Source organism: Leptonychotes weddellii, chromosome 6 (genome assembly GCF_054177405.1).
Source record: "Leptonychotes weddellii isolate Sample4059 chromosome 6, ASM5417740v2, whole genome shotgun sequence".
NCBI lineage: Eukaryota > Metazoa > Chordata > Mammalia > Carnivora > Phocidae > Leptonychotes > Leptonychotes weddellii.
Genome location: NC_138374.1, coordinates 96,070,905 through 96,093,604, shown reverse-complemented (window position 1 = coordinate 96,093,604; position 22,700 = coordinate 96,070,905). Strand labels below are relative to the sequence as shown.

Genomic DNA, 22,700 nt, shown 5'->3' with positions numbered 1-22,700 from the left:
CAATCCCTTTTCTAAAACTTTGGGGATAGATGTTTTGGAATTCAGAATATTTTAGATTTTAAAGTTAAAAAAAATACTTACATTGTATATTACATAATACTGCCCTGAGATCTCATAGTCAAATAGAGTGATTTCTCTAATAGGATATGTCAATATTCATATTTAGTGAGATAGATTAAAAAATCAGCCTCGCATCATTTCAAAACTTTTTCTCTGCTGAATGAATTCAGGCCAGATTTTACCACCAAATGAATAGCAGAAAATTTGTGGATGTTTGAGTTACTTGGATTTTGGATTGTTTGGATAGGCATGTAATGATTTCAGAAGGGGGGGATAAAGGAGAGCAGAGGCTTTTGGGTTAGGCAAGGGTGGATGGTTGTGGGACTTTACAGAGGGTGGCCAACGAAATTGGACCTTGAACTAAAGGTTAAGAAGGAGCAAGCCTTGTAATTGCATAAGGTAATGGCAAGCATAACGGCAATGAGATGTCATCGAGCTTTCTCTTTGAGGAACAGTAGGAAGATTTGTGTGGCTGAAGTGGAAAGAGCAAGACCAACATAATGGGAGGTTGGTTAGGACATGAGGTCAGGGAGCACCAACAAGACCATCATGAAGCCTTGTTGACCACATTTTTGTGTTTAGTGGAATGGGAAGCCATTGGAAAGCTTTCAACTGGCATTAGTGTGCTGTGATTTCTATTTTTAAAAATTCACTCTTGCTACAAGTATCAAAAAGATAGCAGGGGAATAGAGAAGAGATGTTTTAGAAGACTATTGTGGAGATCCAGGGAAGAGAGAGTATGGCAGCTTGTACCGGTAAGGGTACAAATGGATGGTGGTCCACGGTGGACAAATGGATAAGCAGCCTGTTAGTAACCATATCTGGTAAGAGAGCCTACGGAACTTGAGTTTTTGTATATAAGATATAAAGGGAAAAGAACGGTCAAGGATAAAATATGAATAGTGGCATGAATATCTGAAAAGTAGTACCATTTACCAGGAAGGGGAGGACTGAGAGTAGCAAGTGAGGGAAGTAGAAATTAGACACCAGGAATTCTTTTTGGATGCGTAATTAGACACAGTGATAGCCAAGGATATACATGAAATCTAATAGTGGCTACCATTTATAGAGTGATTAAAATGCGCTATGCCCTCTTCTAAGTTCTTTACATTTCTTTTTTTTTTTTTTTTTAAGATTTTATTTATTTATTTGACAGAGAGACACAGCGAGAGAGGGAACATAAGCAGGGGGAGTGGGAGAGGGAGAAGCAGGCTTCCCGAGGAGCAGAGAGCCCGATGCGGGGCTCGATCCCAGGACCCCAGGATCATGACCTGAGCCGAAGGCAGACGCTCAACAACTGAGCCACCCAGGCGCCCCAGTTCTTTACATTTCTATACACGTTAGATTTTCACAACAATTTTACGATCTCCTTATTTTATCCACATTCTATAGATTAGGGAACTAAAACACAAAGAACACAAGTAATCTACCAAAGCTGGCGTAGTTGGTAAGCAGCAAAACGGATTTGAACCACGGGCTCTGGCTCCATAGTCTCTGCTCCTCGAAAGTATGCTTTTTTGACCGTAGTACCATGTGTTTGAGACACTCAGCATAAAAACTTTGTATTATAATCTTGAGTCAGAAGAATGATTAATAAGCAAAATTAAAGAAACATGAAGGAAAGGCAAACGTTAGAAAATACCTTCTTCCATTTCATAGTCTGCTTGCGTTATCAGAGTTTAATTTCTTCTATCTCCTTCGTAGATTTTACATCTGAGTTAGCAGTTTTCTGTTTTCCATTCTTTAGAATTAAGGTGGACTTCATAAAAGATGTCTGAGCTTTTAAATGCAAAAGATACTCAGTTTGTACAAATTAGGAGAAATCCGTTTGTGTTTTCATCTCAATAAGCTCTTTTCCCCCAACTTCTATATGGTGCTATAAACATAATAGGCATTTGGTTAATTTTTAAAAATATTTTAAATAAATGAAAATAATCAAGACATTGTTGGAGCGATCTTCAACTGTGCACATTTCTGTAGTATTTTCCTATTAACAGATTACACTCTTTTTAAATGCTTTCAGATTGGGTTGAATTTAGCCCGTATGAGATTGGCATGGCTAAATATGGTACTTTTATGGCTCCTGACTTATTTGGAAGCAAATTTTTTATGGGAACAGTTGTGAAGAAATATGAAGAAAATCCCTTGCATTTCTTAATGGGTAAGTGATCAAAATCTACCATTTGTTTGCTTGACTGTTTTAAATCTTGGAGCATTCTCAGTTATTCTCCATTTTTGCTTTATTTCAGGTGTCTGGGGCAGTGCCTTTTCTATACTGTTTAACAGAGTCTTGGGAGTTTCTGGCTCACAGAATAAAGGTTCCACAATGGAGGAAGAATTAGGTATTGTTAAAACATGTTTCTGCTGATCATATTGTGCTAAATTTTAACACGCATATATGGAAAATTAAATCACCATTAAGATTGTAATTGTTCTAAAGTTACCAATAACTTGATTAAATCAACTTAAGTATTTCCTAAGAATCATCTGTATATTACTTCTTAAGTATTATTCTGACACTGAGGTTTTGAAATTCGTAAGAACTATTGATTCCTAAGAATAATCTTTAACCGGAGCATCTTCATTCCTCTTTGTCATCATATATCTAAACATACTACTTGCGTTAGAGAATATTCCTTTTATCAAATAGCAAATATTCCTTTTATCAAATCGCTTTTAAAAGATTAGATGCATCAGCAGTTGAACACAGTATGATACCTAAATTCATGCTTGCCAGCTCATTTACCTCTTAAATACTAACGCACTAGAATTCTGTTAGCTTTGTATAGCTGAGTCTTACCAAAAAGGAGGAAAAAATATTTCAAATTACATCTAGTAAATTAACACTAATGATTTTCTTTAAATCTAACTCATTGGCCCATAATAAATTAAAAAATAATATTTACAAAACTTGAAAAAGTAGACAGACTCAACTGAGGACCAGTGGTTTTCATTCGTTATAAGATTAATGACAGGAACATTGGTTTTTGTTGATGAGTAAATTTGACTCAAAACAAACAAAATGAAACATCCATTCAGTGTCTCCCAGATGCCTTTCTAGCTGTTCCTTATGGCTATTTTGACTGGCTGTGGGAGGGAGCCGTGAATGCTAAATCTGAATTATGGGGCCAGCCCAGCAGGGGCTGGGAGGAGGGTCCTGTAGATTACCAGCACACTAACTACCTACTACCTCTTCTCTGTCCCTGAAGTATCACACAGCCATGTGAGGATAGAGTTCACAGAATAACGTAAATGACTTTTTCAACAGTCCATTCATTTTCAAGAATACTTGCATGTAAAAAACTTAATGTAGGATTTTTTATTTATTTATTTTTGACAAGCTGCCCTTACTTTTTCCAGGCAGTGACAGTTGATTTAATTCAGCTTTATATGCAAAAAAAAGAACACAATTGTAACATTAATTAATACACTACAAATTGGCTTCTAAGTAGTGTTATCATCCCTCCTGCAAAATTGATTTTAGCTGTTTGATATTGATATTAAGTGCACAGCAATTTTCCACAGTCCTTAATATTTTCTTTAGTAGTATCATTTGTATTTTGGGGTAGTTGTTCATACGTAATGGAGAAGTGATCTTATGATTGCGCTAGCACCAACAATTTTAAAATAAAAACAGTAAAGAAAGCGCTTTGTGCTTGAACTTGCTCCTGTCCTCTGAGCAGCACTGTTAACAAGAGGCCAAGGTATGTGGAACCTTTGAGCCTGCTTCAGCCTTAACTACAGAGCCCCATTCTCTCAAGAGTAACTGGGAGGCCAGGTGTCTCTTGCTCAAATGCTCTGACTTGACTTTTTTTTAAGATTTTATTTATTTATTTGAGAGAGAGAGAATGAGAGAGAGCACATGAGAGGGGGAAGGGTCAGAGGGAGAAGCAGACTCCCTGCCGAGCAGGGAGCCCGATGCAGGACTCAATCCCGGGACTCCAGGATCATGACCTGAGCCGAAGGCAGTCACTTAAACAACTGAGCCACCCAGGTGCCCATGACTTGACTTTTTTTAATGAACATTATACCCCACATGGATAAGTAGCCTGTTGGTGACTCTAATTTTATGGAAATAACTCTTCTCAAAATTTTGTGAAGATTTCAGAAGAAAAGAGAAAAAGAACAGATGGAGCACATGTCATGAGGCTTGCTTCTCTTGCTCCTTCTCTGTTGAATAATCTAAACCTAGGGCTTGTTATTTTTTCTTCCTATGGCAGGAAGAGAATAGGGCTGAAATAACAGATCTGGGTGAGACAATGGCTGAAGGCCAAGGAAAAGGAGAGTGTTTATACTAAATAGTCTTCAGAATATTCTTTGTTGTGAGATGTTTCCTTTGGAGCCAGTGGTTTGGCAGCCTATTTACTTGTCCTGTGTGTCAGACTGAGGGGGAATATTGTGTACTCGAGATCCACTTGCCAGCAGGATGCGTGTTACCTCAGATTAGGTAAGGGTTTCCAGAAATGAGACCAGAGAGGTGACTGAGGGGAATCTGAAGACACCTGGTAACTCTTTCATCCATCAGTTGACTGAAGTCTACCTCTTAAAGGGGTGCTCAGAGGTGGTTTCCGTGTTTTCTTCCTCCCCTCTGAAGAAAGACATTATGGTAAATTGGACCATAACCTGATAACTCTAAATGAAATTCTTTACAGTCTCAAGGAATTTTGAATGTGAGCAATCTGTGCTTTTGGACAGATGGAGCTATATGTTCTACTATAATGATGGAAAAAAGATACACTCAAATATTTAGCTTTTCATCTCTTGAAAATATCTTTACAAAAAAGACGATGTTTTAGTGAATCTTTTTTTTGTGAACCATTTTCTTAAATGAGAGTATCAAATAAGACAAAAAAAGAAAAAAAATGCTTACAGGAAGAAAATTTAGTTCTGCTAAAATACATATACGACTAGAAACACACCTAATGTACAGGACACCTAGAGCGGAGCATTTCTTAATACCATCCCTCTTCTATACAACCAAACTACTTTTTGTAATAGTCATGAAATGAAATAAATAATACTAGCTCATGAACATTATCTTTTATTGAATTTCATATGTGTAATCATGCCAGTAAAATTAAATAAAATCTAAAAATTAAAGTCAGCTTACTATCTCAAGCATTTAAAACCCTGCCATTATATACCCTCAATCATTCATGTATATGACATTTATGTAGGTATAGTAAACATATGCAGAGTAATATGGGGAAACTAAATGTTATACATAGATTTCTCCAAGTTTAAAGCCCCCCAAATGATTCTATCACTGAAAATTATAAATTTAGAGTCGTATTTTTTAAAATAAAATAATTCTACTGACTCATAGAAGAAAAAAGTCACTATACAGAAAGTGGTTTTATGTAAGTGTCCAAAGAAAGTTTGATTTTTCTACAAATACTGTTGATAAGAATGGTCTGTGTACTCCATAGTTTAGTAAACTTTTATTTGAAAAAAAAAAAGCTAGTTATTATGTGGATTTTACTCCTGTCTTTGTTTTAAGTGTTAAGGATTTATGGTTTCTGTTTTAGTTTTTATAACTGCCCTCTTAATATGTTCTGAGGAAGCACAAATTCTTCACACCAAAAGGCACATTTCAACAAACAATTTTCAGTATTATTGAAAGTCAAAAGATACCTTATATTAGTAGCTTTTATTCATTTTGAAGGAATTGTTCTGTGGTCCCCCTGTGGATTTTGGTTTTACCCTGCATTTACCCTCATAAACACCACTTAACATAAACTTAAGTGAAGAAAAATATACCTTTTTGGTATAACAAGGAGCTTCCTATAACCAGGTTCTTCTTTCTGTCAGGATTAAGACAAACAAATAAACATTCTTTCCTTTAAATCATGAATGAGTAGTTTTAAACTAATTTTTCCTGTTCTAGGAAATTTTGTTGTCCAATGAGAAATTTGAAAATACTAGTAAAACTAATAAATTTAGGTACTAAATTGATCCAAATTTACACTAGTAAACTTGGTAAATCTCACTTGGTGGTTTTCCTGAGATTACTTCCTTACAGTAAATTTAATTGTGAGTCTTGACATCTGAGATCATTCAACTGTTGGTTTTTTCCCCTGCAGCAAATATAACAGCAGAGCATATTGTGAGTAATGACAGCTCAGATAGCGATGATGAATCACAAGAACCCAAAGGTAAGAAAATCTTCTCTGGCAGAAGTCCATTAGGAAAGGAACTACATGATGTGTCTGATTCTCTCACTCAAGATGCTAATGGTAGTTTCTGCTTAAGCCACTGAGTGATAGAGAATTGTCGCTTTTGGTTCACAGAGAGAATGGATGCTGTGTGTATAATAAAATATGCCAACATAAATATCCCTTATGCTTTTCTTTTTAATACCTCAAAATATTATCTATTGAACAAATGGAGAATAAACTGGGATGGTAGAAATACCGAATTCTAAGTCCGATTAGAGCACCAGGCTTCTTGGCATGAAAATTGTGATATGGGAACGTTTTCCCATGGCTTTAAAAATTAAAATTTCATCTGTAAAAATTTTATTATTAATAAAGTATCATGTGAACAATTTTTCTCAGCCCATTCCTGAGCCTTATCCCATTGTCAACAATCCATCTCTTGGGGAAGGATTATCAAGAAATTCTTTTCGTAGACGTTATTTTTAAGTGTAAATGAGTTCTTTCACATGTTGACAAGGCAGTTTTCAGCTTGGTGTGGGTCACAGGATCAGGGAGGAAGTCAGGGCAGGGATAAGGGGAGGACCAGGGATATTTGTTGCAAATGTTACATGGTAAAATGGAGTGATTTTACAATAACTGGGTAAACATCCTATGACCCTGTGAATGTGCTCACCTAGATTTTAGAAGATGTTAAATGCTTTCTTGCTCTAAATTCATGAATTCCTCCTGCCACAGTATAGACATTGGAAGAGTCTGTTTTATCCTTGTTGAATCAACATTAAAATTAAAATGAGTTTGTATAAACTAGAGGAAAGGTACCTTCTCTGGGAAATGCAGGTCCACAAGCCCACAACTCAGCTAGCCTGTAGTTTCTTATAAAATTTAAAAAATTAACCCTTCCCTGGGCAGACAGAACTTTTGACCAGGCACAAGGTTTGGCCTCTGCTCCCAGTCTCCTCTTCAGTCCTATTTGCCCACTCTCCTGCTGCTTCATGCAGCCAGTGATTGGCCTAATTCCATATTTTAGGCAGGAACCCTGCCCTGGAAAGAACTCAGTCCTCATTCTGGCTCCTTCATAATTTTAACTTTAATTTTTTTAGTTGTTTAGGTCTTATTTATTTATTTATTTACTTACTTATTTGACAGAGAGAGGGAACACAAGCAGGGGGAATAGGAGAGGGAGAAACAGGCTCTCCGCGGAGCAGGGAGACCGATGCAGGGCTCAATCCCAGGACCCCGGGATCATGACCTGAGCCAAAAGCAGACACTTAACGACTGAGCCACCCAGGTGCCCCTAGGTCTTTTTTTTTTTTTTTTTTGAATTTTGAATTTCCTTTTAATGAAGGGTGCTAGCCAGTACAAAGGGGATAGACAGTATATGCCTAACATTTCTAGAATTAATGTGTATCGATAAAGGGACTGTTAGGTAGGTGTAATAATGGCTTGTTAATTATCAAGGAAATTGCTGTAGATGGTCAGTACATTTGATCACCTCCGGTTATCTTAAGGTGGAGAAGTTCAAAGGCCCTTTGAACATGCCTACTTTGGTATGTACCAACCTAGATTGGAAAATGAGTTTCAGGATGTTCTTAGGGATTTCTTATTAGTTCTTAATATTCATTTTTTTCCCTTTTAAATAAAACTCTTTTTAGAGTAGCCTTAGATTCACAACAAAATTGAGCAAAAAGAACAGAGAGTTCCCATATATTTCCTGCACCCACACACACACAGAGCCCCCCCCCCCGCACTATCAACATCCTATAACAAAGTGGTACATTTGTTAAAATCCATGGAACTACACTGACACATCCTTATCACCCAAAGTCCAAACTTTAGGGTTTACTCTTGGTATCATATATTCTATAGGTTTTCACAAAAGTAGGATGACATGTATCTACCATCATAGCCTCATATGGAGTAGTTTCACTGCCCGAAGCATCCCTCTCTGTTGTTTATTTATTCCTCTATCCCCCCCACCCCAATGTCAGGCAACCACTGATCTTTTTACCGTCTCCACAGTTTTGCCTTTTCCAGAACTCAGGTTTTGGAATCACACAATACATAGCCTTTTCACATCGGCTTCTTTCACTTAGTAATATGTATTTGAGTTTCCTCCATGTCTTTTCATGACTTGATAGCTCCTTTTTTTTTTTTTTTTTTAAGCACCAAATAACATTCCATGATCTGAATGTACCAGTTTACTTATCCATTCACCTATTGAAGAACATCTTATTTGCTTCCAAGTCTTGGCAGTTATAAAGCTGCTATAAACATCCATGTTCAGATTTTTGTGTGGATATGTTTTCATCTCCTTTGGGTAAAAACCAAGAAACATGATTGCTGGATAAAGTGGCCATACTGTTTTGCATTCCCACGAGCATGTGTGAGTGTTCCTGTTGCTTCACATCCTCACCAGCATTCAGTGATGTCGATGTTTAGGATTTTGGTGTTTCTAATAGGTGTGTAGTGTTATCTCATTGATGTTCTAATTTGTATTTCCCTGGTGACATATGATGTGGAGCATCTTTTCATATGCTTACTTGCCATTTCTATGTCCTCTTTGGTGGGCTGTCTGTTACCCATTTTTTAACTGGGATGTTTGTTTTCTTATTGTTGAATTCTAAGGGTTCTTTGTATATTTTGGATAACAGTCCTTTATCAGATGTGTCTTTTGCAAATATTTTCTCCCAGTCTGTGGCTTGTTTCCTCATTCTCTTGAGGCTTCTTCATTTTTCATCATATGATTTTGAGCAAGGTCTTTAGGAATTTTCAACTTTAGTTTCTTCAGATCTATACCGGCATCATTTTACCTGCTCTCACAGAATTGTTATAATTATCAAATTGCAAATGCATTCAGAGGGCTTTAAGTAAAAGGCTATGCAAATAAAAATTTACTTAGTATTATAACTAAAAAGCAGCCAGTTATCATTTATCTGTTGACTGCTGGGTTTGTCCCACAAATGATGCCATTTCCAAATATCTCATAAGGAAAGTAGATCTTCTTCTGGTACAGAAGTGGGGTTTATTTAATAATAATAACAATAATGGTGATGATGATAATTATGATGGTGAAGAAGGAGGAGGAACAAGAAGAAGGAAAAAAGGAGAAGAAGAGAGGGAGGTGGAGGAGTAGGGAGGAAGCTCCAAATATTTGGAAAATAATTGGTATCTTCTTCGTATCCTATGTAACTGGAAAATATAAATCATTCACTTTATTTTAAAAAAGAGTTATTTATTTGAGAGAGAGGGTGCATGTGTGCTCAGAGGGAGAGGGAGAAAGAGTCCCAAGCAGACTCTGAGTTAAGCATGGAACCTGACGCGGGACTCAATCTCATGACCCTGAGATCACAACCTGAGCTGAAACCAAGAGTCAGTCACTTAACTGACTGAGCCACCCAGGCACCCCTAAATCATTCACTTTAAAGCCCAATTTGTTCTTGTGGAAGATTTTCTTTGTCATATTTGGCTTTAGAGAAGTGTGGGAGTAGAAAAATGTACCTATTTTTTGTGAGTATGTATTCATCTTAATTAGCTACTGAAAGATCCGTTCATTTACTCAGCTCAGCTAACCCAATCTTTATGTAGATTTAAAAAAAATCAGTATTTCTTGTGATTTTATGATTTTATGTATGTCTAGTTAGCATTTGTTAGAAATTATGAAGTTTGAACATAGACTTTCCTTTTTCTCAAATACACACACGTACAGTTTTGTAGATGCATGTCTATTTATATAGAGTTCCCAGAAATCTGAACAGAGGGATGCAGGCAGGTGGAATTATGCTCTACCACACAGTGTTCTTCGACTTGGATTATGAGTGAGTAATATTGATGATAATGATGATGCAGCTTTCACTGCCACCACTGTCTCTACTATGAACTAGTGTTTGTAATGAATTTCTGATAGGACAGGCATTTTTCTAAGAGATGTACATGAATGGACTCTCTCAGTTAATCTTCACACCGGTCCTACGAGGTATCCTGATGAGGAGAGGAAGACTGAGAAGAGTTAACTAACTAGTAAGCAGAGGAGAGAGGGTTGAAATCCAGACAGTCTGATTTTGAAGCCAGTGTTCTAAACAACTACACGATGTGGCTTCCCAGCAGTGGTGATTTGTGCACGGGTTTTAAGGAAAAAGTCATTCAAAACTGCTTCTTTTGGAAGATTGCTGCATTTTAAGACATGTTAAAGCATGTGTTTAAATTACACGGTTCTAAATTCCCAACTTTATAAGCAAGGATGAAATGAGTGTCCGTAGAGTGTTTACTGAGCAGCAAATATGTGTGTTGAATCCTTCCGTTGTCTCTCTTAGTTTGCGTGATTTCTGGATGTTTACTAAGCAGGATAGGGAAGGAAACTTAGTAATGGAGAGGAGAGGATTAGCTACTGTGGAATTTCCCTGTGTGTGTGTGTGTGTGTGTGTGTGTGTGTGTAGTCCGAGAAAAGGAAGAAAAGGACTAGAGAAGGACAGAAAGGGGAAAGTAGAAGTTTGCCTGGAAATGTAAGAATAGACCAAGTAACACATCAAGAACACAACCTGTAGACTGACTATAGATTTAGAGTAAATTAAGAACAACTTAAGAACAAAAATGATTGAAATATTCACTATATTAATTTAGACAAATAAATGTCTGTTGAACCAAAACAATAGAGCTTCACTATTAATCTTAACATTCAGTTGCCAAAGATTTTTTTTAAATGTTTATTTGAATTCAATTTAGTTAACATATAGTGTATTATTAGTTTCAGGGGTAGAATTTAGTGATTCATCAGTTGCATATAACACCCAGTGCTCATTACATCACGTGCCCTCCTTAATGCCCATCACCCAGTTACCCCAACCCCTCCCCACCTCCCCTCCAGCAACCCTTAGTTTGTTTCCTATAGTTAAGAGTCTCTTATGGTTTGCCTCCCTCTCTGTTCTTATCTTATTTTTCCTTCCCTTCCCCTATGTTTATCTTTTTGTTTCTAAAATTCCACATATGAGTGAAATCATATGGTATTTGTCTTTCTCTGACTGACTTATTTCACTTAGCATAATACGCTCTAGTTCCATCCATGCCGTCGCAAATGGCAAGATTTCTTTTTGATGGCTGAGTAATATTCCATTCCATATATATACCACATCTTCTTAATCCATTCATCTGTCAGTGGACATCTGGACTTTTTCCATAGTTTGGCTATTGTGGACATTGCTGCTATAAAATTGGGGTGCAGGTGCCCCTTCGAATGGCTAAGAGACACATGAAAAAAATGCTCAACATCACTCAGCATCAGGGAAATCCAAATCAAAACCACAATGAGATACCACATCACACCAGTCAGAATGGCTAAAATTAACAAGTCAGGAAATGAGAGATGTTGGCGAGGATGCAGAGAAAGGGGAACCCTCCTACACTGTTGGTGGGAATGCAAGCTGGTGCAACCACTCTGGAAAACAGTATGGAGGTTCCTCAAAAAGTTGAAAATAGAGCTACCCTACAATCCAGCAATTGCACTACTAGGTATTTATCCAAAGTTTTTTTGGTTTTTTTTTTTTTTTTTTTTAATGGACTTGGAAATCTATATAATGTTCTAGTTCTTTTTCCTTAGGCACTGAAAATGAAGATGCTCAAAGCGAATATCACAATGATAATCAAGCAAGTTGGGTCCATCGTATGATAATGGCTTTGGTGAGTGATTCAACTTTATTCAATACCAGAGAAGGACGTGCTGGGAAGGTGCACAACTTCATGTTGGGCTTGAATCTCAATACATCCTATCCAATGTCTCCTCTGAAAGACTTTATGACACAGGAATCGTTGGATGAAGATGAACTGGATACAGCTGTAGCAGGTACGCACACAAAACGTAACCCATGGATGCTAATTCAGGAGATCTTTATCCCTTTCTAGGGAGAAGCCTTTTGATCATTGTCAATACCTATCCCTTTATATTCAATTACGGCAACATCCATTTAATTCAAAATTACTTCAAATTACTGGTTTTTTGGAAGAAAAACATTCGTTGGACAGGAAATGGCATAGTTATGTCAGCATAGAAAATTTTCACTGAAACACTGAGGAGGAGCCTTAGATCCTCTCTGTATTGGACAAGTTTCACTCAGAAAACAAGAAATGTCTCCCTTGTTTAACTGAGAGGGTTTTAAGGTAGAGAATTAGGTGTTTACAAAGTCATTCCAAGGCTTAGAAGAGCACGCTCCAGGCTGAGCTACCAGGAATGATTCCAAAAACACTTCAGAATCACCCCCACAGACGCCCCCACAACCGTGCTTGGCAGTGGAAATGGCAGAAATGTAGCCTGTGTCTCATTTCCTCCTTTGAATCTCGTGTGGGTGTTTTTCCTTGGCTAAGGGCAGGTCTCAGCAGAACAGGCACGAATGGGATTCTGGTCAATGGGGTGTTTAGCCCAATTGTGTGCTGTTGAATGGGAGTCCCTACAACCTAAGGTTCTGAGGGGGGTTGACTTCACCGGGCTCAGTGTCCATGAGGTTCCTTGACCTGTCCTTCCGGTTCTCAGAAAGGTTAGGTAACTTTCTTAAGGCCAGCTGGTAAGAACCCACTCACTGTAGTTTTTGTTACTTTGTCAAATACTGAGGAGTAATTCCCTCTATTTTTCAGTTCCATGCATGTTTTAAATTAAAAGTTAAATTTGCCTTCATGACTAATCAATACATAATAATCTTTCTTACAATGATCCTGTCATCTAAAATCTTTCTACTTCATCATACCATCATTTTTCTGTTAACTGCCCAGATGTCATTTCTCAGTTATTTCTGCTGAAGGGTATCAACAGGATATTTAGAAACGTAAGTGGGACTTTTCCAAACCCTTTCTTCTGCTCTTTGGTTAAGCATCATGCCTATAAAATATTTGTGAAAATTAGGACATAGCTTTAGGTTTGGTGGTATTTCTCCTAGTGCTGTTTCCATTTGTTGTTTGAGCTGAAAGGAAATTGCAAAAGCAAAGTTTTCCCCTGTTGTTTAAACAAGAGGTGTAGAAACTCACTATACTTTGCATTATGTTTATGGCATCAAAGTCTAGGATGTAAGGTATGGTATGATTATATACCTGCAATCTATACCCTTTCATATTAACAATGATAAAAGTCTGTTTGTGATAGAGTCAGTATCTATTTTAAAATTCATACAAAATTTAAAAAAAAAAAAAAAACCTTGGCCATTAATCAGTGACCTCATTTGTCTTGTGGCACTTGATTATACTGATTGCCATTATAATACCCATTAAATGTGTCATCCTTAGAAACTTAGATTTTATGGATGAATGATGATGGCTGCTAAAAAAAAAACTTAGTCTCAAAGGTCATTTAGAACGAGAAAGAATCTTTATAGTTATTTTACTCTAAAGAAAAGAGAGATCAAAGAAAGTAATTCTCATTGCCTACAGTTTCTCAGCTAGAATGGGGTCACAGACCTCAGTATTGCTCAGAAGCTTTTCCTTTCTGCAAGACTCCCTTCCCCACAGCCCTTGTTTTTGTTAGTCATTGTTTTGCTGATGTCAAATGGAAGTTTCCTTTCTGTGTACTATATTACATCTGTTTAATGTTAGGACTTTGATAGAATTACCCAGAATAGCTCCTGTGGTTTGCACAGCATGCATCCTGCACTCCTCCTTTTAACAACTCCCTGGTGGTTTTGCAATATTTTATGTAGATTCAGAGGTGTTCCGGTTGCTAGATCAAATACAGCAGGCCTACTTAAATTTGAATTCCAAACCATATATATGTGTGTATATATGTAGTGTAAGTGTGGCCCTTGCAACATTTGGGACCTACTTGTACTAAAACATTATTTGTTGTGTGTCTGAAATTCAAATTTAACAGCATCTTGTATTTTTAGTAGATAAATTTGGCAACCTTAAGAAATGTGTCTTTCATTATTTTCACCTGTTTTCAAATTGTTCTCCATTTTCATTTTCCTTCTTTCGTTTACTCGTGCATTCACAGTATTTACGGAGCACTTCAATGCGTTTGGAATGAGGGATCCAGTCGTCCACAAGATACATGTGATCCCTTGCCCTCATAAAAATTGAAATCAGTTTTTGACTTTTCCTTGAAGTTTTGATTCATGGAAGGATTTATATAGCTCAGTTAAGAACAATAGAAAAGTAGAGTAAAACTGACACCCAGCAACCCCGATTCTGATAGAACTGTGGATCAGTTAGGACACAGTCCTCACTTGTGATGCTTGGAGAATATAGTTGTATGTCACCTGATCTGACTCCTTTCTTTATTGGGTGCCATTTGAAAGAAGACTCATGGACAGTTCTCATAAAGTCCAAGGAGGAAGTAGAAAATTTAATCGTCTCAAAATATGGTATTACAGTGACTAAACATTCTTTTGTTGACCTATTTTGGAATGTGTTAACCTAAAATTGTTTTCAATTAATGCTCTTTGTGAAGAACCTTAAATTTTGTTTCTTAATGTTGTATCTCCTAAAAATTCTGTTTCACTTGCTCTGTATTTACCCAGTTGAAAAAAAATGTGTATGGCATATAGATTTTAGTCAAGAATCTACTCAGGTCAGTGATGAGTTCATTCACATTATAATTTACAGGCTAACATTGTTAAAAATGACTGGATTTACTAAATCTATAGTGCTCTCTCAGACAGGTCCTTACTAAGGTAGACCCTGTCTATCTCCTGATTATTTCCAAGTTTGAGACTAACCACGTGTGTGGAGCTAAAAGTTAAAAGATTTATCATAAAATGTAATCATCTTGGTTCATAAAGTCTTCTTAAAACTTCTGTTTATTATACAGGGGCACCCGGGTGGCTCAGTCGCTTGAGCCAGGTCATAATCTAAGGGTCGTGGGGTCGAGCCCCACATCAGGTTCCGCGATCAGTGGGGAATCTGCTTCTGTCCCTCTCCTTCTGCCCCTCTCCTTCTGCCCCATCCCCCCGCTCGTACTCTCTCTCTCTCTCTCTCAAATAAATAAATAGGCCGCCCCCCACGGGCGTCAGAGGGAGGCGGGCGCCCCGCGCGGTGACGGCAACCGCCGGACTCTCCACTCACCGCTGCCGGAGAGGCCGGTGACCTCTTGGCCGCTCCGCCTTGGAGGCTCAGATGGCTTAAGGCGAAGATCAACGCGGAAGCCAACGAGGGGTGCTTCTGCCCCTCCTCCTCCATGGCCCACCGCTCCAGCCACCTGCTGGAGAGCCTGGACCAGCTGGAGCTCAGGGTGGAAGCTTTGAGAGAAGCAGCAACTGCCGTTGAGCAAGAGAAAGAAAGCCTCCTGGAAATGATCCACAGCATCCAAAATAGCCAGGACATGAGGCAGATCAGCGACGGAGAAAGAGAAGAATTAAATCTGATGGCAAACCGTTTGATGGGACGAACCCTCACCGTTGAAGTTTCAGTAGAAACAATTAGAAACCCCCAGCATCAAGAATCCCTAAAGCATGCCACCAGGATTATTGATGAGGTCCTCAGTAAGTTTCTGGATGATTTGGGAAATGCCGAGTGTCACCTGAAGTCACTGTACGGTGCATGTTCATCCGAGGTGCCATCTGGCCTGTTGACCAGAAGTTTCAGTCCATAGTAATTGGCTGTGCTCTTGAGGATCAGAAGAAAATTAAGAGAAGATTAGAGACTCTGCTTAGAAATACTGAAAACTTTGACAGGGCCGTCAAGCTGTTAGAGCATTCTAAAGGAGCTGGTTCCAAAACTCTGCTACAAAATGCTGAAGGCAAATTTAATTAGTTTTGAAACATAGGAGCACTTACAAATAATGATATAAAAATGATTAAACATTAGTTCTTCATGTTAGGCATAACATTTGATACTGATTGTTGTTTCACATGAGGAAAATATTCCAGTGTCATCAGTTTTGTGACTAACACAATTAAAACTAGAACTATTTTAATTATCTTTCTAGAAGTTTTTAGATTGAATTCTTGTCTTGTATTAGGCTCTAGCACCTAATATATATAATATATATTTTTTACTATTCTGTGGATGACTACTTAGTATATAGGAGAGAGTAACTGCTCAGCCTGGGCCAAAAGCATTATTGTTCTTTCCTGGGCTTTGTCTGGCATGGAGATACTTGGGCACATGCGGCATTTGGTTGACTAGAAATTCTTGACAAACTTAACCACTCATCTATTGTTAACTAAGTAGTGTGCTTAAAAGGACAAAAGGAATCACAGAATAAGAAACTTTCCCAACATCTTCTTTTTCATAAAGCACTGTTTTTGGACATCTGTCTCAAATTATTTTAATTTAAGATTTATGCATCTGATAATATGAATATATTTGTTGATATATATGAAAACATGACATAAAGTGTGAGAGAATTCACATCTAATGTTATTACTGTGAACAACTCTATGTCCACTTCATCTTTTTCCAAATGCATCATTTCTCTAAATTTTTAATCATTGCAGAAATAGTGTTGTAACTTGCCTTTTTTTAAAAATGCTGCTATAAAGTCTAATTGTCAACTTTAAAACCTCTATTCTGTATTTTGTATAATTTACTTCCCCATTCCCCTTATTGGACATTTAGTTTGTTCCCAATTTGTTGCTTATTCCTGCAACATATTTATATACAGAGACTTTTTTCCTTCTTTCTTTTGTTTTTGATTTTCTTTGTATAAATTCCCAGTAGTGGGATTTACTGGGTCAAAAGGTATATACGTTTTCATGGCCTGACATATTTCCAAATTTTTTTGTATGAGAGTTACATCAATTTGTACCGTCTTCAGTAATTAAAATGTAGCTCTTTCACTAGAAAATAATCTTTTTTAAAAAAACCCTACTTACTATACAGTCAAAAATACCATAATTTAATTAAAACATTAAGGTTATTTTGCTCATTTTTTTTACTCCCCCCACGCAAAAAAGAAATAGAGATTTTTACCTTATCTAAATATTGTATTAGGAAAATCTTACATTTTAGTGTAGGAAAATCTTACATTTTAGTTTACCCTATGATTTTGTTTGTACAGATTAAAATTGAGTATCTTAGACTAATCTCTCAACCTAAGATGAGAAAAATATTTTGTACCTATTACTTCACCTTGTAGACAATCTTCTGAAAATAAGAGAAATAATAAGATGAGGGAATTCCTCTCACTTGCTTACTTCAAAATAGTTGTATACCCGTAGAAACTAATTTCAGAGAAGCTGTCCATTATTTATGTGACTTCTTTCCTGTTTACTTTTGTGTTTATGTTACTTACTGTGACACATACCATCTGGAATAAAAAATCGAGGCATGCGTTAATTTAGGCCAGAGTTCAATACACAAACACCCAAACATTTTTGTACATCATAAATTGAATCTGTGTGAGGTATTTATAAAATGACCATTGCAGGGGTGCCTGGCTGGCTCAGTCGGTTAAGTGTCTGCCTTTGGCTCAGGTTGTGATCCCAGGGTCCTGGGATCGAGCCCCTCATTGGGCTCCTTGCTCAGCGGGAGCCTGTTCTCCCTCTGCCTCTGCCCCTGCTTGTGCTCGCTCGCTCACTCTCTTGCTCTCTCTCTCTGTCAAATAAATAAATAAAATCTTTTAAAAAAAAATGACCATTGCAAATATTCATAGCTGAACTGCTTTAAGGAAGTGGTACATAATTATAAAACACAGCATGTTTCCATACCTAACAAAGAACCTGATTAACTCATTTACAGGTTTAGAAACTATGTATGCTTTAAACTGTGGGAGGATATTCTCCCATAGTGGGATTTCTCAAACTCTCTCGGACATTCTAGTAGATGTTATACAATAAATCGGGTTCAAGGTCAAATAAATTTGGAAAAACTAACTCCATCCCCCTCTTCGTAATGACTTGGGATACTCTAATGAATTTAAGCAGCCCTATTCAAGGTGCCTCAAGATAGTACTTGAAAAAGCAGTCTGGCTTACGTTTGAATCCTGGCTGGGCCATTTATTAGCAGGACAGTCTTGAGCAGTTACTTAGCATAAACATCGGTTAGCAATGATAGAAAAATGGAGCCAAACTAAAAACCAACACCCCTGATCCCGATGGAACCTGGAACCATAGGACAGCAAGGTTGCAACAATCCTCACTATTTACTCCAAGTTTACTTACAAAATAGAAATAATAGTGGTACCCATCTTACAGACTTCCTGTGAAGATTAAGTAGCATTTTTTTTTTTTTTTAAGTAGCATCCTCATTAAAAAGGGCAGTTAGCCCAAGGCATAGTAAGGAGAATAGGAAATACACAATATAACTGGCCATTACTTTAAGCTGTTGATCTTCTATTTCTCAAACCTATTTGATCATGAAACTCTTATTTTGTGTATAGAACATCTGTTAATATCTTGCAAAACTATGTTGTTTGCAACACAATTAAGAAACACTACTTCCTGTCAGTTTATTTGGAAGGGTGGAACCATGGTGTTTAGCTACATGCCAGACCTGGGAATTGGTCACGTCATGATTTGTCTCTCAGATGTTATCTTGGATATAAAAGAGGAAAAAAGGAGACTACCAGTTTCATGACGAGAAGGAGCATATCAAACAATGTGAGAGAAATGGTCTGCTTCGGTGAATCTTTTAGCTAAAATTCAAAAAAAAGCACTAAGTGTAGGAAGCCAAAGAAAACTATTTGTGAACTGTCATTATACTTTATAATATGAGGAGAAATCACTGCATTGTAAAAAATATTGCCACTAATGTGTTTTTAAGACGTTTGTGTTGACTTGTGATTAAAGACACATACTAATGTGGTTTTGATGATTGACAGCTGCACGCGTAGTTAGCCTCTCTCTGTTGTAATTGCTGATTTTTAAGTTAGCCATTTTTAAACCTTTTCAGTTCTATAGCCCCACCACTTACTGAAGCAACCATGGGACACAGGATGCAGTTGGCTTAGACCTGGGCCAGGCTTGGAATCCTGACTGTCACTGTGTGAAACTGGACCTCTTGGGTCTTAGCGTCCTTATCTTTCATATGACACTAATCATACCTCTTTTGTAAGAGTCTTAGAAGAATGATAAATCTCATATATAAAATTTCTAATACATGAGAGACACTCAAAATACATGAAGCTGCTTTTAAGAGAAATAAAAGTACCCAAGTAATGAACGTCCAGCTTCTTAGTCAAATATTTAAAAACTAATAGAAGACAAAGACCCACAATTGTTCACCTTTAGAAAATTTACATATGTAGTCTTTTATTTTTTTAATTTTTTTACATATGTAGTTTTTAAACAAACATTTCAGAGGAAAATATTAAAATCGTGTTTGAGAATATATATATTTTTCAATGTTATAATTCTGAGGTTTAAGTTTCTGTGATAGAAATTTAGAATCTTGGCTGGTAGCAAAGTACTTTGTCACTACAATCCACACATACTTGATAAAAAAAGAAAGGAGAATTAACCTGGAGATAATTATTTACCGAATGATTTTTCTGTCCTTGTTGGCCTACGCATTCACCTCAGATATAGCAAGACTTTTTTTTTTTTTAACTTGGCCTACCTTTTCGTTCAGTCATATATTCAATCATACGACCTTATTCTTTTCTAAACCATTCCCCCATAGCTTTTTTTTTTTTTTTAGCATATTTGTTTTTTTGTTTAAGACCATTCATTCACACCTTTTCTCATTCACCAGTTCTGGACAATACAAATCACCTCAACTGTAAACTCTTTTCCTCTTCATTCCTAAACACACCAGTATATGTTTGTAGCATTCACTTGTTATTCAGTATTCTAGGGATGAGAAATTTTAATGAACAGGAGAGAAAAAAACCACATGATTCCCTGTTAACTGTAGAAACGTAAAAGATAATAACATTTTCTTAAGTAATTAAGCCCAAATCTAATTTAGAACTGTTTTCGATTCACATTGAATAAACGTCAAGCCTAATTGTTTCATTGCTACTTTTCAGATTTTAATGATGAGGAGAATTGTGGGATTAATGGGACAGGAAGAATTTAAAAGATTTGCCTTTCTTTGGGATCCCTTGCTCTTAAAACATAATGATAAAATTCACTATGAGAGGATTATAGTCAGTATCATTCTTATTTAGAAATATATGGAGGAAATGAACATGCAGTGGATTCCCACCATGTGCTGAGCCTTTTCCTGGATAATACATATTAACCACCTTGTATGGGGGGGGGTTCTATAAACACAGGTTAGTCTGACCCTCTAGTTTTTATTACTGCCTCTATGAAAAGACTTACCAAATGGAAGTTACTAGCTTTCTCAGAGATCATAATGCATGTCTAGTATGAACACCTTCACTCTGTTCTTGAACTTTCCAGCCTTCTTCTTAACGGAACACATGTGAGGACAAGGAGACAGAACAAAACAATTGCATGTCATTTCATTCAGCTCAAATCAGTTCAATTCTGATCACACCTCTTTTTCGTGGGAAGTGAATGAGGAGTACCACACATAAACGTGAAGAGAAGCATGTTACCGTTTTCTATTAAAACAAATGACTTCTAGACCCTGCTTTCTTTCAGATCCCCTTGTCACCTCATTCTACTCTCCTCCAATACTGTAGCCACATTGGGCTTCTTGCTGTTCCTAAGACATACCAAGTCTGATTCTGCCTCAGGGCCTTTGCTCTGGCTCTTGCCCTGGAAAAAATATCCCCCCAAATCTTTGGTTGGCCTGTTCTATATTATTAATCTGGTCTCAGCTTAAGGTCGTCTTCTCAGAGGTCTCTCCTGATTATCCAACTGAAGTTACTCCCTATTATGGGATATGACCCTCTATCATTTTCTACAGTGCATTTAATACTGCCTGAACTATCTATTTGTTTACTGATTTGTCAGTCATGCACTCTGTTAGAGCAGAGTTTGCATCTTGTTCAGCACGTAGAATAGAGCCCAAATAGTAGCAGACAATACATGTCTGCTGAATGTGTTGACTGGGTGATTTCCCTGAACTCCAATCACCTTGGGAGATGCAGTGTGGGATCCATTCAGACTCCGCCACTCCCCAGTTCTGTCACTGTAGAGATGAATTTATTTCATCCTTCACTTACAGAGATCGTCTACCTCACATGTCTGTCATGACTTAAAACAAGATAATGTCTGAGGACATGCTTTTAAGCCAGTAAAGACCTAGGTAAAGTGAGGTAATACTGTTAAAGGAATCATGATCGCAGCTTAGAGTTAATGCCAGGGCCTGAGCTAAGTACTTTCCATGCATTGTCCCACTTAGTCCTCACAGCACCCTTATTTGACCTTTAACCCTGAAAGTGGAAACTCTGAGTTAAAGAAAATAATTCATTTACAGTTGCTAAAGCAGGACTCGTGTCCAGTTCTGTTTGACTCCCCTGAGGGCCTAACCATATGAAATTGTATTCACAAATTGACATTAAAAATATTTTTATGTTCTAAATAATGTTAAGTGGTCACTTAATTCATTCTTTTGTTTCTTTCCTTTTTAAAGATCCTGATGAATTTGAGCAAATATATGAGCCTCTGGATGTCAAAAGTAAAAAGATTCACGTCGTGGACAGTGGCCTCACGTTTAACCTGCCATACCCCTTGATCCTGAGACCTCAGAGGGGAGTTGATCTCATTATCTCCTTTGACTTTTCTGCAAGACCATGTGACTCTAGTCCTCCGTTCAAGGTAAGGAAAATTTATATAGCATCCCATGATCTAGCATGTTCTTTTGCATGCCTTGTAGATATCTTAGTCCTCTTCCCTCCAATTTCTTATCCCTTGAGCCTATTTTTCTACATTACTATGAGTCATATTTTAAAAACACAGATGTGATTCAATCACTCCCCTTCTTAAAGAAACTTATAAAAAGAAAAGGAGAAAAAAAGAAAAAGAGGAAACTTGTAAATGATTCCCCATGGACCCCATTAAAGTTTACAATCTTAAGCAGAACAAGAATTATGCGACCTATCTGAAGTTCAAGGAAATTATGCTGAGATTTGGATGTTAGCAAGTAAAAGATAATTAAAACCATGCATGGGGAGTTATACTTGGAGAGAGGACATGAAATACTATTTTGAAGGTACAACAGCAATTATCAGGGGAAAATAATGAAAATCAAGGAAGTATACAGTGTTGTGAAAATCAGTTGAAGATATTTAACAAGGAAGTCTTCGGTGAACTGGACAAAGGCAGTTTCTTTTTTCTTTTCTTTTTTTTTTTAAGATTTTATTTATTTGAGAGAGAGAGAATGAAAGAGACAGAGAGCATGAGAGGGGGGAGGGTCAGAAGGAGAAGCAGGAGCAGACTCCCCGCTGAGCAGGGAGCCCGATGTGGGACTCGATCCTGGGACTCCAGGATCATGACCTGAGCCGAAGGCAGTCGCTTAACCAACTGAGCCACCCAGGCGCCCCAAAGGCAGTTTCAATAACATCATGAGGGCAGAAATCATACTGCAGTGATTTGAAGGAAGGGTGGAAGGTAAGAAAATGGAGATAATCCTGTAGACCGTCCAGGGAAGAAGGAGATGCGCTGTATCTGCAAGAGGTGGGGAACAGGAAAACTGTGTATAGGAGAGGTGGGTTGT

The 22,700-nt window shown here is 37.4% G+C and overlaps 1 protein-coding gene and 1 pseudogene across 1 annotated transcript in view; both read left to right on the top strand.

Annotated features, from left to right (window-relative positions):
* Positions 1 to 22,700, top strand: part of PLA2G4A (phospholipase A2 group IVA) — an 88,732-nt gene that overhangs the window by 46,789 nt on the left and 19,243 nt on the right. Inside the window, exons 9-13 of the mRNA XM_081823191.1 lie at positions 2,084 to 2,221; positions 2,310 to 2,402; positions 6,144 to 6,215; positions 11,809 to 12,051; positions 21,618 to 21,802. Coding sequence (XP_081679317.1) covers positions 2,084 to 2,221; positions 2,310 to 2,402; positions 6,144 to 6,215; positions 11,809 to 12,051; positions 21,618 to 21,802 — 731 coding nt within the window. The remainder of the gene's footprint in view (positions 1 to 2,083; positions 2,222 to 2,309; positions 2,403 to 6,143; positions 6,216 to 11,808; positions 12,052 to 21,617; positions 21,803 to 22,700) is intronic.
* Positions 15,226 to 21,611, top strand: LOC145721993 (BAG family molecular chaperone regulator 2 pseudogene; annotated as a pseudogene).